Consider the following 16,668-nt stretch of genomic DNA (forward strand, 5'->3'; position numbering starts at 1 on the left):
GTAATATTGAATTTATTACACTTATTTTCAATTTAACACGAAAAATAGTAATGACAAAAGTTGTAGAGAATTTAATTTCCAACAAATTTGGTCTCTATTAATTTTTTCGCAGGATTGATATTTTTCGAGAAAAGAACGGGTTGTAATCTCATTATGTAATATTAAATTTATTACACTTATTTTCAATTTTACACGAAAAATGGTAATGACAAAAGTTGTAGAGAATTCAATTTCCAACAAATTTGGTCTTTATTAATTTTTTCGCAGGATTGATATTTTTCAAGAAAAGAACGGGTTGTAATCTCATTATGTAATATTGAATTTATTACACTTATTTTCAATTTTACACGAAAAATAGTAATGACAAAAGTTGTAGAGAATTCAATTTCCAACAAATTTGGTCTTCATTAATTTTTTCGCAGGATTGATATTTTTCAAGAAAAGAACGGGTTGTAATCTCATTATGTAATATTGAATTTATTACACTTATTTTCAATTTTACACGAAAAATAGTAATGACAAAAGTTGTAGAGAATTCAATTTCCAACAAATTTGGTCTCTATTAATTTTTTCGCAGGATCGATATTTTTCGAGAAAAGAATGGGTTGTAATCTTGAGAAAAATTCCGAATCTTGACGATCAAAATTTTTTTTTAATTATAAACCTTTAATAATTCATAAAAAAAGTAAAATATTGATATTAGTGGTTCAAATCCCGGTTTTTTCGCAGGATCGATATTTTTCGAGAAAAGAACGGGTTGTAATCTTGAGAAAGATTCCGAATCTTGACGATCAAAATTTTTTTTTTAATTATAAACCTTTAATAATTCATAAAAAAAGTAAAATATTGATATTAGTGGTTCAAATCCCGGTTTTTTCGCAGGATCGATATTTTTCGAGAAAAGAACGGGTTGTAATCTTGAGAAAGATTCCGAATCTCGACGATCAATTTTTTTTTTTTTAACCTTTATTAATTCATAAAAAAGTAAAATATTGATATTAGTGGTTCAAATCCCGGATTACCCATAAAAAAAAATCAATAATTTTTATATAAATGAAGCTTTCATATCTTATATAGAATAATAAATGTTATTAACACCAATATGTAAGCCTGTGGCGTAATGGTTAAGACCCTAGCCTATGCAGACGTATGACACGAGTTCAAATCCCCGTGTGACCAAAAATTTTTTTCTTTATTTCTCACCATTATTCCTTGTGATTTAAATAGAATTGAAACTGTTAGTATAAGTGGGCCTGTGGCAGCGTAGATGTTAAGGTATCATCCTACCGCACAGACTATCCAAGTTCGAAACTTGGCAATGACAAAACTAGAAAAAAACTAGAAAAAATAATAAGAAGGAGGCGGTGGGGGGGGGGCAAGAGGGTATAGGTTTGTGAAAAAATATTATTTTAAAATTTATTTTCAAATTTCAAAAATTTTTTTTCAAATTTCCTTTTTTTTTTTCAAATTAAATTTTTTTTTTCAAATTTTAACAGTTGGGAACATGTCAAGTCAGAATTCGAGTACATCACTAATGCCACTTCAGGGACATTGAAATATATATAATAATACTTGTTGATAACTTTCATTATTAGTTTTTCAAATACACATTTTTTTTCCTAACCTAACTTAATCAGGCCCTGCCCAGGCAGGCTATTCCACTTCACTATTCACCATGTTGGTTCAATTAATACGTCATCTGTTGCTTTTGGTTTTGGTTCTATTATTCTAATATTTGGATCAATGTTCAGTCCTGGATATCCCACTCCACCTGATGGCCTGACTTTATGGCTTTTCTCCAAAACTTCAACTCTCTCTTCCAGTACATCATACTTTTTCATTGTAGTCGCTGTTATGTTTGACATAGCATCAAATTTTTTATTTGTAGACGCTGTTATGTCAGACATTTTTATGTCTACATCATTTATAAGTTTGTCAAATTTACGAGTGAAAGTTATCCGAGCCTCTGCAATTTTATCGTCAAATGCTTGACGGGCATCGCGAGCAATATTGCCTATTGTGGATTGTATTGCAGCTTGTAGGGCTAGAAGTATAACCTCCTTTGTTCCGTTAATTTCCCCCTCAAGGTATGATACAGTTACACAATCACTCTTGTCAATTGGTTCGCTTGTATTTTTCAATATTTTTCTTTGCATGTCATAATGACCATCTTTTGTTAATTTAAATCCATTGCCGGGTGGACCTCGGATGACATTACCACCCCATTTTTTTTTTCTGCCAAATTTATCGATTGTTTTAGACATTGTGCACCCACGATGATTCTTTTCAAACTGATATTCCTTTCTTTTACATTATACTATATATTGCAGTAATCGATTAGGGAAATAGAAATAATACAAATAAAATTTCAATCATTTTATATTCATTACAGTAATACATATACATACATACATAATACATTAATATCACAATACTTCTATCATATTGAATTTTCCGGTTTTGAAGATATTGAATGATACTTCAATCATTGATCTCGGCAGATAATAAATTAATCAATTGATCCAATGGAGTCTCCTGAGATTGTGATTGTTGAATAATATTACTTATCCAACGAATGTTCTCATTTGGATCGTTTTCATAAAATTCAATATCATTATGACCCCAAGGAAGAGTGTGGGTAGTATTCGGAATGATAAATCGTTTATCGTCGTGGTATGATAATGCAACTTTATTTTTCAATTCAGTATACATATCATGCAACACGCTTCTAAATGAATTCATCTTTCTGAATATCATACCACCTTGTTCGACGATTTTTTGATAATCTTCGCATGTCAATTCATTCTTTATTACCGATCGTTTAACCCCTTTGGCTTTCTTAAATTCACCATCAACAGATTTCACATAATATGCTTTAGCACCTGTACCATAAAAACTCATGATTGGATCATTTGGAAATTCATCTTTGAAGTTACCCAAGACTGAACTTGTTACTGGAATATTGAATTGGTTAGCTATACTGTAATTGGATGTATCAAATCTACTTATGTTAGTTTTTATGAATTCATAAAAATTTTCTGTGTTTACTTTAAGAATGAGCGAGTCGGTATCTGTGTAAAGTAAAGAGACATTTTCATCAAAGTGTTGTTTGATGCATCCATAGAAAAAGTCATACATGACTGTTTTAGATAATTCTAATATGGAAAATCCCAAATATAATGGTTTATCGTAATGAACCTTCACTCTACCCAATTGAATGGCAACGAAATTATCAGTGAAAATTGAACAATTTTTGAAATTTGGTTTGGCTATGAGAGTGCTGGCACCTATATTTTTCTTTATATTTTCCCAATGTGTAACGAGTCTAACATCAATTCGATTATCTACATTCTCCATTGTCTTTCCATACACCGCATTATTCATTAGTTTATAGAAATCTTTAACAGATTTGTTGTTAGACCTATTACGCATTTCAGTATTAAGATCTATATAGGGTTTCATCCAGCATGATTGTTTGAATTTCAATACTCTATGTGTATTCATTACAATCAATCCATTTTTGACAGCTTGCTGTAGATTCCTATAATGAACAATATATTTTCTTTTATCATTCAAATTTGGAATTAATTTGGGAATTTTCGATTGTGTACGAGGTGGTATTATTTTTTCGACTAAAAATGGAAGGTCAGAATGTTTATCATGCAACTCTTGTGGATAATGAATGTCCACTTCAAATACATACCCATACGGACTATCAGTACTCACATCCATCACATCAAGATTAAGAATTTCATTTGGTGTCAACCATGTAAATTCACTTGTTGGTAGAGGTTGTGACATACTGTGACCGTATAGATTTGTTGCATCTAAATATGTAATGAATGTGGAAGGTTCATTGGGATTATAATTGGGTAAAAATCTATTATTTGCTATATGTTTCCTCTCGCTACATTGACTAATTCCACCTCGTATACCTTTTTGAAAAAAGTGAATCATATCAATGTCAGTTAGTAATTCCAATTCAACATTAGCGAACTTCAACATGGCATCCCATGATAATCCAGGTGCAGTATAATATTGTGCCGGATCTAAGTTATATATCTCTAAACTTGTGGTGCGGAAGTTTTCAAAAATATCACATAGTAGCAATACATCCGACTTCAAATACAAATCAGAGTATTCCCCCAAATTCTGACACTCGAATAAATTCCAAACATTTCTAGCCCTATCATAATCAGTTTCCGATATATGTTCACAATTGAGTGTGTCATAAAACTGATTTTTTGTCGGAAGTAATGGATAATTCAATTTGTCAATGTCATCAACAAAACTATATGGAAATACACCTTTCTGTCTCATCAAATTGAATTTCTCAATTTGTGGGAAATGTTTGTGCATCTCCAAACATTGATCGGAGGTCAAGTTTGCACCCAACTTCTCCAACGAATTAGTCATAAATTTATAACTATCGATAAATCTCATTTTGAGATAATTCTTCCTAACCACACCATCTTTATCGGTATAGCTGTGTGTGAAGAGATGCTTCGTGAAAGATATATATTTCTCTTTAGTTTGCGGGATAACATCAACTTTCTCTTTATTCCTATACAATTCTTTTATGAATAAATGACAATCATAACCACTTAAATTATGAAAAATGATAGGTATGAAGTTTGGTATTTTGAAATTTAAATTACATTTCGAGTGAGCGGCATGTGATCTTTTCTTTCCTGTGACATGACAATGATCTCTTACTTTGACTTCACCATCAGTAAATGCTTTATTACATATACCACAAGTTCTGGCTGCAGCAAACTGTTCTTCTTCTTCGTCAGTTTGTGTATCCATCGGTTTAGGGTTTCTGAGATGATTTTCATGTATCTCTTTCAAATCATCTTCAATGCTACTCACAAATTTCTGAGCTGCATCTACACCCCTATATGTAACAAATTTTGACAAATCATCATTATATGAACACTTTATCAAATAAGCAAATGAATATGGGGCATGTTTGAATGTTTTAATCGTGTATGAACTTTCAGGATTTGGCTCATTCACATGAATCGGTTTAAGCACTGATTCAAAATCAGCATACACTACAAATGGCACCCTCATTTGCCTCTCAAAGTTTTCAAACATTAGTTTATTTTCCGCAACCATTCTACCATATTTATTGATCTTTAAATTAGTAGTTGGTGTTGTGGTACTAATGTGATTACAATCATACATATTATGACGTAAAAGCAATCTCTCATCAGAAAAATATATCAAACATCCGTCACAAAAATATTTTTTCTGTCTATGAGCTGATAGTTGATTAGAAACTAATCTTGAAAGATCTTTGATCCAACAATAGTGACCATTACCGGAGTCATCAGTTATAAACAACAAATTGACATGTCTCCGGAGTCTTCTCTGTGAGTATCGCAATGGACCAATCACTTCATACTTCATTTTACCCTTCTCAAATGTACTCTCTAAACCGTAAACATTAATTGAAATATCATTCCTATCTTCGAATATTTCGATACTCTTATTATTAACTTTAACCGGAAAATCCATACCTGTGACATCTAAAACAGTGGAAAAATGTGGATATGACGTAAGTTCGGACACTCGACTATCTGCAGGATATAATGCTGATGTTATAGCCCAAGCAAAACAATATTGATCTTCATTACGAACATTCACAACAGCTTTCTTCCATTGAATACATTGAGGCAGCTTCACATATGAACGTCCTTCCAGTGGACTGTATTTATTAATGTTGACCTCGAGAAACAATATTTTTTCACAAGTCCAACCTGAATTATTAAAAAAAAATTTACTATTCAATCTTATTGAAATTTTTAAAAAATAAATACCTGAGTCACGATCCTGGAACTCAGTCGTTTGAGCCACAATTACATCACGGAATCCATCAAAAACAGCATTCAAATCTGAAGATTGGTCCACTATTTTATTTTGGGAATTAAATGACTTCGTGTCCCTCGAATCATCAGTCTGAAGAATATAATTCCCAAAAACTTCCATATTCACCTTGATGCTTTTATGGATCCTGATGGCTGATTCCAGTAATTCAATGACCTTCTGCCTAATCTCATTGAAAAATGACATGTAGTCACTGGTTACAATCGAACTCTCCACCCTGTATGTAGCAATGCGGCAATTGAATGCATTCGTTATAATTTGAACACCGTCAGACAATTGAACACATGCATTATTTTTATGACTCATGGTTCTTCGGTGAGAATTCACTTGGGTCATAGGAATTGTCACATTACAACAATTGCACGTATACATAGGTGTTGCATTATCCACTCTCACCCGTTTCACTGCAGGCCCTCCTTGGCAACTCTGGAGCTGATGCCGACGAAGATTATCACTACGAGTGAAAGATTTACCACAGTCACAGGAATACATTTTATATAATAGTTCTCACTAACTCACTTGATGTAAACTGACATAGCCAACACTCGTACGCTTCTTAAATACACTCTGATAGGACCCGTCAAGACGTCATAGCCAACCCCACTTCTCAACTACATGCGCCAAGATTACCTCCCAACTGAATGCGATAACAGATGTCGATATACGAGCAAGCAGTGGTCGTTGCGGTCTCGGAGAGGGTAGACGCTAGGCAAACGGTCCTCGGCTGCCGTTGTGTCACCATCGATAGCGGGGCTAGAGCGAACCTTCATCGCTTCGGGAGAGGTGAGGGCAGACCGATGAATACGCATTACTCTGCCACACGTCGTGGAGTGAACATGTCGCTCTCTAGCCGTTGAACGGTTATTGCTGTGACGTCACTCCACTACTAACTTGGTGCCCTAACACCGATGGAGCATTTATTACTTGGAGGATCTTCGAAGTATGCAGACGTATGTTTGTACATAGACAAACAAGCACATGATGAAACCCTGTACCGTGCATTCTCCTACACACACACACACACACACACACATAAACACACAAAATCTCATATGAAAAAAAAATCTGAACGATCCATGCACCAGACACTTCAAGGTCACAACGCCTTGACTTCACTGCACAACAAAAAAACTTCACCAAACAACAACCAATAAAAAAAGCAATTAATACGTCATAGTGGTGGGGGGAGGCCGAGAATCAGCTGTAAACAACTACTGCCATGCAATTCAAATGAATGTCTCAAAAGTTATCGCAAGACTAAAACATTAATTCAAGCGACCTAATAAATCAAAACAACAAGGCCGTATTTTTGTTTTATGTTGTCTTTCAAAATCAAAATCAAAGTATTTTTCAAGTGAATTTAATCAAAAGTCATCATTATTAGTCACATGCTGAGATGTGCATGCCTGGTAAGTGGAATGAAAACTTAAAATTATAAAAGGTCGACGGGTCTTGTTCTATCCTTCCCACTACAAATTAATGTTCTGGAATGTTGCGCAATAATCTAGAATGTTCCTGGCTTCTATGAGTGACTTAATAGGAGACTGTATGGTAGTTGGAATTTCAAATTATAAGAGGTCATCGGAACTTGCCTTTGCATATATGTCCTTACGAGTGGGTAGCATATATGTCCCTACAAAGTTTGAAGGTTTCATATTCCCCAGCATTCGAAACTGTTATGGAATATTTCAAAATCGCCTGGGGTGTTCAGGGATATTACTCAATATTCTAGTAATTCTTCATTATTTCAGAATGTTCTCTTATGTTCTGAAAGGTTGTGAAATATCCGAATGCTTCACAATATTATGGACTGATCTGGAACTTTCTAGAAGCTTTCTTCGAAACAAGTCATTCAGGTAAATATGAAAACCTTCTTGAATTACAGATAGAGGGCTACCACTCTATATAACTCCATTGATCGTTAGAAAACGACCTGGGATGTTCCCAATCGATCCAGATCATTGTCGAACCTTCCATAACGTTTCGGCCTGTTATAAAACTTTCTAACTTTCTAGGGGGAAAACGTTCAACCCGTATATATCCGAAAGCACGGATACTTTTACCATCAACGCTGGTGTTCTCCAGGGTTCTATATTGTCTCCAACTCTCTTTTTATTATATCAATATGACTTATTGGGAAAAACCAAGAATCCGATATATTGCTTTGCTGACGACAGCACACTTGTCCCGTCATTCCATTTGGATTTCGGAACATCGGGTGCGTATGCACATCTTCACTGGCAGCTGGAGGTTGCGTGTATCAATGGGGATCTAGAAGTAATTTGGAATTGGGGTGAAAGTAACCAGGTTCAATTTAGTGCCACGGAAACCCAGACATCAGTTTTCTCTAAGCAGATAAATGTCTCTGAACCGGATATAATAATGTCAGGTCAGACAATTCCATTTTCTGCTTCCAGCTACATGAAGGGGCCAGTGTCAAGGCTATGGAGTCTCATCAAAGAGATCAAGCTAAACAATGAGTTCTAGCAACCAAGAAACATCACAATAGATCTAAAAAGGTCGCAGTGAATCAGGCCATGGGCTAGCTCCCTGACAAGGTGATCTAATCTAAACCAAGTTATGTCTCTGAACTATGAGTTATGCAAAAACAACTCTATTTCAGTGTTGATGCATGATCATGTCGCTGGAATTGGAAAGCTCGCTTCTCAAAAGCTTGGAACACTGTTGGGAACCAGAAAACTGTATACACCTCAGCAACTTTTGATGCCTTATAAAGCTCAGATCAGACCTTCTTTGGAGTATTGTTCTCCGCCTCTAAGCATACCCTGAAGCTGAAGAGTCAACCACCTGATTGGAGACTCGAACATCACTTGCAACCTTGATAGCCTGGAACATCGAATAAAGGTTGGTGATTTGTCTCTCTTCTATAGATACTTCCACAGGAAGTGACTTGGCACATTTGATTCCACCAAGAGCGGTACGTATCAGAAATACGCGACATACATTTTGAGATTCAACTCAGTACACCTCGAACTTCACTCTTTAAGAATTCTTCCATCTGGAGAACTGCGTTTATGTGAAATACACTTCCTGAGAACATTTTTCCAAGTGGATTCAATCTCCAGGGATTCAAATCCAATGTTAATCAGTACTTTCGCACAAGTACCGCTCTTACAGCGCATTAAGGATTCTGTAGTGCTTGTGTTTTGCCCTTTAGATGAAAACGAGAAATTTGGATATAAAGGGCCATCACACTGTATAACTTCCTTGGTCTCTCCACAATGATCTGGGATTTTTTTTTCCGGGATTTTCTTGTACGTTTTAGACTATTTCCGAACATCCCGGAGCATTCTGGAATGTTCTGGAATTATTTTAATTACTCTCGAATGTTCTGGACTGTTTCAGACCGTTCTAGTAAGTGAAACTTCCAGCCTTTATATGTTCGAAAGCTTTCTATGCAGGTAAAGACAGGGATCTCCTTCACAAATGAGAGATAGAGAGCTACTACACCATACAACTCACATGATCGTTTTACATTCCGTTTCGAAATGTTCCGGAATATTATGGAATGCTTTTAATACTCTCGAACGTTTCAGCCCTTACCTATATTTATATAATATATTCAAAAGCAAGCCCTTCGTGTAAAAACGGAAACCTTCTTCATGGGTAAGTTGATGTGACATGACAGAACAAAAATTTAGGTCTATATGTTCTGCTACCTTGGCAAAGCCGGATCGGGCCGCTAGTTGAATTAAGGTAAATCAATAAAACAAATATCAAACTCGGTAGAGATCTTTTAGAAATGAATAAAAATAAAAAATTCACTATGATAGTTTCACAAAACCTCGTCATACAATATATTCTTCCTAGTAAAACAGGTCAAGAAAACAATGATTATTACATAAATATTTTATTAAACGCCTAAAGAAGTCTATCTATTCGGGAGTATTGCATTCGCAGTATAAAATCAACGTTATTTATGAATATTCCGAACAGAACAATAATTTGACAATTCGCAAACTTGCCTAGAAATTACCTCTCTACCAGTACCTATATGGAAATAAAAAAATCTAAAAGATGTATATTACAGGGGAACAGCAGATTTGTGGCTTATTTTAGATCTGAAGTCAAATTTTTGTACCATCTTTAGTTTTTGACATATAAGAAAAATGTGATTTTCAAGAAAAAATATTTTACTTATCAACAATCTTAAAAAAACAACGACTATTCATCAAAACATTTTCTTGTGATGTTTGGAACCTTTGGTGTAGTAATGAATATTGCTGGAGTTTTATCCCAACACAAGGCTGTTTAATCTTCCTCTTGAAGATTATCACTTGGTTATCGAAACACGTATCGAGGTGTTGAAATAACGGTTTTGTGTTGAGATAAAACTCCAGTAATATTCAGGTTTTTTTTATTTGACTTGGTGCACAATGGCTATATTCAGTGCAACAGTACTCCACCATGATGTGGGCATCCCAGTAACCCTGGTACGGCTCCTCTATAGTTCGATTATCTTGATGGAACCGTTTTCCCTATTCTCCTCGCAGATCACCAAGATTTTTAGGAAAATATTCCAAATAGCTGTGTTGGAAGTGTACTTTGATACTCATATTACAATCAAACTGCTGGAAGTGCGACAATATCTTTTCAATGTGTTGCCCAAAAACTTTTGTGCAATCCAACCGAATTCATTTCAGGTAACTATAGAAGTACTCATATTATGAAATTTTTTAGAGGTGTTTTCGAAACTATCACCATCCTCATTCAAAGTTTTGACAAATTGTTTCATAGGCCCTAGTTTGATATGCAGAGGCGGCAGAATCATGCGATCCAAAGGTACTAGTAGTTCATTTATCAAATCCTGTTTCCCTGGAACCATAACCTGCCTGAAAGGCCAGTCTTTTCGAACCCAGTACTGAGTCTTAGCTCCGCTGTCCCACAGATAAGTAAAACAAAGATGTTTTGTATAGCCTCCTTGTTGTGCCTCTTGTGTTCATGGTATTTGATTTTCCCCATAACAAAGACACTGGCTTATTCTTCTTTGACTTCAGTTAAATGTGCCATCGGTAACGAAACCAGTTTATTGTCGTTATGCATAAGCACACATTTCAGGTTAAGTTCAGAAGAATTAATAAATAAGCGGCATTCATTCGGGTCATTTCCATTGTTTTCAATAAACTCGGAATATCTGAACAATGAACAAAGTATTCATCTTCAAAAAGAATGTGAGTAGATATGCCCCCCTCTGTGCCTCTTGAGTTTGAACGATTTTTTTGTTTCAATGAAAGACCAAGAAAGGCCAAGGTCCCTACTCAATGCGTTGAAGCTCTTCCTGGTTGAAGGGCTTAGGAGAAATATGAGGATTGAAATCAGTTTTTCCTCTTTCATTTTTTGTAAAAGAGATTTTTTCATCTTAGTCGTGATCATTTTGTGTAGTGAAGATGCTTGTGGCACTGGTGCATCGCCAGAGTACGGGATTGGTCGAGTAACAGGTTACTTACTGTAAAACCTTTTAAACAATGGTAAAACCATTTGGACCGGTATCCAGGTGTATCCATCAACGAGACAGACCACCCATTCACGTGGCGCACTTACGCCAGCCCATCTTTTCGCTCAACACATTTTTGTTTTATGTCATGAAACAACACAGGTCGTTGGTGCGATAAATTACGGTCAAGTTTTACATGCTATATTATGGACCGTTTTTAGAGATATTTCTTGATGTAGACATTGTACAAAACATGAATTTGTCAAAATTTGTTCAGCAGCTTTATCTAGAGCTGTTGGAAGAGAAGGAAGGTTTATAATCTAAATAAATCTTCTAATATATAAAAATGAATTGCCGTTCGTTAGTCTCGCTAAAACTCGAGAATGACTGGACCGATTTGGCTAATTTAATTTGAATTGAAGGGGTTATATTTTCAGGAGTGATTAATTTTTGGGAAAAAGTTTTTGCCTTTCTACTACTCCATCTTGATACAAAAAAATTTGGGAATCTCCCAAAGAAAGGAAGGAAGTAATCAATTTGTAATGTGTAGAGAAAGCCCTCCTAAAACAGCTACTTTCATATAAACATTGACTTACACGAAAAAAAAAAATTCTTTCGAAACAAATAATTCAAGTTCAGAATTTTTATGGAAGTCCTATAAGGACATATTCAAATCTATACATTGAACCTCTGAATGTATTTTAATGTTTAATGTATAAGTTTGAAAATGTCGTTATATGACGAAACTGCAGTAATTTCAGTTACAAATAAAAGTGGTAAAAAACATAGAAATTTTCATTTCTCATTTCTCAACAAATACCCTAAGGTATCACTGATTGTTGTTATCTCTACGCTGCTTATACGAGTTTTGAGGTTTATAATTATTTTGTATGCATATTTTTTCATAATAAATTATTATGTATTATTGGAAATGATTCTAATTTGTCTCATTCATATTGCAAATTGAATATTTGATATGATGAATAAGTTACCTAAATAACTGAAATGTATTAAAAATGAACGGGAGATTCGATAAGTAAGTCTTCAATTGTACATAAGTATTCTCAAAGATAATTCAAAAAGTTCTGATTGAAAAAAATTGCTACACCCTGGACGAATTTGGATACTAATTATCATTTTCAGGGTGGACAACATACAATTCTGTTTTTATATAATAATATATACATTTAAACTTTTTTCTTTAATTTTATGTATATATTCGTTCATGAATAGGTATGTATATTTATATATGTGTATATATGTCCATAATTTTGTTTTTATTCTGTATTTTATTGTTTTCATGGTGCAATATAGCTTGCGCTAATATTTCATTCCGGTACATATTCATGAACGTTTTTTGACTGTTTCTTTGTTATTGTACTTTGTATTTTTTCTGTGTTCTTTTTAACAAATATAATAAAATTATCATCATAATTTTCCTTATCATCATTTAATTATTGTTATAGGTTCAATTATTCAAATGTGCTGACTGGATACTATAGAATTAATGAGCAAAACTTTTTTGTCCAGTATTCGTCAACCTTTAACTGAAGAAGCTCACTTTCGAACATATGCTCAAAATTTGAACTCATATGAAATACACACAAAAATATGTTTCTAACGTCATTTCCTGGAAAAGTTATTAAATATTTTTCAATTCTATTCGCAGCAATATATTGTTCAAATTTGGTTTCGAGGCAGAAAGTCCATAATGGGTGAATTATAAAAATATTCACTATAGTTTTTCTTTAATAATTAATTTTTTTGAATTCAAGTCAATTTTCTATCCTGAGTATTCACCTCACCGTTCACAGAGCATTTTAATTCGAAAAGGAAAAAGAGGAGCTTTCACAGGATTTGTTATGAAAGATTGAACAAAAACGTCCAATATTTATTAATTCAATGGTGTTTTGTAATATCCAGATTACGGAGATACTGAATTTTTATTATAATTTTATTCATATAATTTAATAAATAATGATAACTGGTAGAAAAGGCGATATTTCGAGATACGAAATTTGACGTAACATCAGGGGACGTTAACACCAACTTTCTGTTTATTTGAGGAACCCTAGCTTTAGAAACAATCTCCATACGCCTACATGCTCAGCTAGCTTCTTCAAGCGTTATATTTTCGTTTCATTAGTGAAAGGGTCTCTTAAAATTCAAAAATAACTCATCCACTAGATTCTGGGCCCAACCAATGAATTTCATTTAGTAGGCTACGAACTTGTGTTTACGTTGTTCCGTATTTATTTGCCAATTAAAACGGAGATTAATTTCACAGAGTATGGTAGCGTAAAAAATGTCATTCGAATAGGTTTGCACAGTTTGTTGTACGTGAGTTCACGAATGAGTCGATTTATTACAATTTCTAGAGCTCCGTAAAGTTGCGTGATGATTTTGAATGTGGTAATCGAAAAATAACTTGGCAGTGCAATAACATGGTATAATATTTGAAACCTGACGTCAATGTTTTGGTTTTTGACAACTAATCTACAGCAGTTCCAAGTAAGTTGTTCTGTAACGGTCGATTTCTCTCCATGCAATTTATAATATAACGTAATAATACTTTTATACTTTATCTGAGGTAGTGACGATAATGTCTAACATAATTTTGTGCTGTAAGGCACCTGAATGAGTTTTGCGAATAAAAAGCGTGCGGTACTTTGATTTGTTTTCTTCCCAAACTATGGACATTATGGAAAAGTTTAAGAATACAGGATGCTTTTCGATAATACTGTCATTAATTTATTTTATGGTGAGAAAGATGTGTGGAATATGCATTTAGAAACAAACTGGAAGAAAAAGCTCTCTCTCGAATCAGCTATATAAACATTTAATTACGCGAAAGAAAAATACTTTCGAAAGAAATGCTTTTACTTGAATACTGAATTGAACAAAAATCACTTTTCTGTATTCAGTTGGTTCAGTTGTTTCGGAAATCACCCAAAACACGCTAGACAGTTCCTTCTCGTTCCACACAAGAATATATAATGATAAATCTTCACAAGAATTTCGAAACTTCACTCCGAAATGAAAACTGGAGTGAACTATCAAATTAATGATATTGACCATGCATATGATATTTTCATAGGAATATTCTTCTATTATTTTGACTTCAGATATCCATTACGACGGATATCTAACATAAGGAAAAAAAAAAGTGGACATGGATGTCAAAATATCTAGTTGTAAGTTGAAGGATCTTCATTTATTGGAAAACATATTCCCGGTGCTGGCTGATTTTTATAGAGAATCACAAAAACGACATTCACAGCTTTTAGAATGTAAAAAGAAACAATACTATCAAAATAATATTCCCAACTCTGATGATCCGGGTAAAAAAGCCTGGAAAGTAATATCCGAAATGAACCATAAAAACAAACTAGAAAACAAAAATATCAATGTGTTCCACAATGATATAAAAGTGGAAAACCTAGTTATTGTATCAGATCTGTTTAATATTTTTTTTTAAATGTCCTGCTAGAACTCAAAGAAGAGATCACCCAGTCAAAAAATGCAGTTAACAATACCTAAGAAATTCTTATAACTCCTTTATTTCTCAAATACCTGTAGGTCCAGATAAAATACCCACTTTCGTTTTATAAAAAAATTATGAATGTTATAATATGACCTTTGACATTTTCATTGAATCTTTCATTCGAAACAGGAAAATTTCCCACAGCCCTTAAGAAAGAAAAAGTCATCCCTATTTATAAAAAACACTGTCCCAATTACTTGGAAAATTATAGACCTATAACGATTTGCAGTAGTTTCTCGAAAGTTTTCGAATATGGATTTTTTGGACAGGCTGATGCATTTTATCAATTAGCATAATATTTTGACAGTCAGCACGGTTTTCGACCGGATAAATCAACAACTAGCGCAATCTATGAGTTCTATTACAATCTCATAAACCATATAGAACAAGGATAGGTCCCAATGGGCATTTTCTGTGACCTGAGTCGAGCTTTCGACTGTGTGGACCACGATATTTTATCAAAGTTGTATAACTATTGTATTGGAGGTGTTTGTCTGTAATGGTTAGAATCGCTTATTAGATGTCGTTCTCAGTATGTGAGTCTGAAACATCATCAAAATAATATAATTCGTAATGTTACATCTGCCTATGCCGAGTGTTTCATAAGGATCTATTTTGGGCCCAGTTCTTTTTATTTTGTACATAAATGGAATCGCCAATTCCTTTCCGGATATTGAGATGACTATTTATGCAGACAACACTTCTCTACTGATTTCCAACAAAAATCAAATAGAAGTAAAAGAAACCTGTGAAACTGCTCTATGCCAACTAACTTCTTGATTTAATCAAATCACTAACCTTGTGAAATTCCATTGCAAATCTGTTTTTCCGTTAATCAGCTGTTGCCCCCATATACGAACGACAACTCTCAGAAGTTGAGAAACTTGTGCGAGCTAAGGACTTAAAAGATCTTACCTTTTAACGTATGATTCCTAACACGGTGTAGATATAATTTTAAATAATACACCTCTGACGCGGTTGTAGACGCGATGCGTAATGGCTTACTGAGTAAGCACGACCGGGGACAATGCGCGGGGGTAGAGGGGCGGTCTAAGCAATGGAGCACCATCGCCGAGAACGCGACCCGAACGTGGGCAGACGCGTGAGGGCAGACGTCGTTGACGGTTGTGTTATTTATGCGAAATTTTATTTTAGGTAACATAATTCGATTCTCGAAGCTATTTGTTCATTAATTAGTGCAGTTTGCATATTTCTTTTAGTTTTTCTTTGTATTTTTAAAGTAAAAAAATAATTTACTACAATTTTTAACAAATAGTTTTAATAACCCAAAACTTCAGGTTTCCAACTTCAAAACTGACGAAATTCAATACAATCTTTGAACCCAATTTTCCCCCCTAGGAGGTGGAAATTCCTGATCTAAAACTAAAAATAGACAGTTTTATGCATCACGTTCATTTTGCTGTGACGTCAGGTATAAAGAAACAGTATCAGTCGCAAGACTATATTCAATTACATGTTTGAATAATGAATATGAGTTGAGGCCTTGTTTTCATTGTGAATGCTGAGTATGAATCGACAGTCTACAGTTTCTTTAGACAAAGTGAAATGGACCTGCATGTATATCACATTGATGTATTAAAATGTATGCTACCTTAATTGATTCAACAGTAGCATTAAAAAATTACGATGGAATATCATGTCCAAGTAGACAGAGTGTGGTACTCCAAGGACAGAACTAATAACAGGTGACGGAAACTAACCTATCTGTCATCTGTCGATGATTTGTTATCATTCAGAATATTGATGATTTAGATTC

The 16,668-nt window shown here is 34.2% G+C and overlaps 1 protein-coding gene across 6 annotated transcripts in view; it reads left to right on the forward strand.

Annotated features, from left to right (window-relative positions):
* Positions 1 to 16,668, forward strand: part of Fdl (fused lobes) — a 245,990-nt gene that overhangs the window by 71,394 nt on the left and 157,928 nt on the right. The window contains exon 1 of one of the 6 annotated variants that reach the window (XM_074178111.1): positions 13,582 to 13,858. The exons of 4 other annotated variants lie outside the window; for them this stretch is intronic. In XM_074178111.1, coding sequence (XP_074034212.1) covers positions 13,820 to 13,858 — 39 coding nt within the window. In that variant the 5' untranslated portion in view covers positions 13,582 to 13,819. Of the gene's footprint in view, positions 1 to 13,581; positions 13,859 to 16,668 lie in introns of those variants that run through there. One more of the 6 variants, XM_074178119.1, reaches the window with a different exon arrangement.

Source organism: Leptinotarsa decemlineata, unplaced genomic scaffold (genome assembly GCF_025532065.1).
Source record: "Leptinotarsa decemlineata unplaced genomic scaffold, Ldec_3_MD MMD2_tig00003348_RagTag_RagTag, whole genome shotgun sequence".
NCBI lineage: Eukaryota > Metazoa > Arthropoda > Insecta > Coleoptera > Chrysomelidae > Leptinotarsa > Leptinotarsa decemlineata.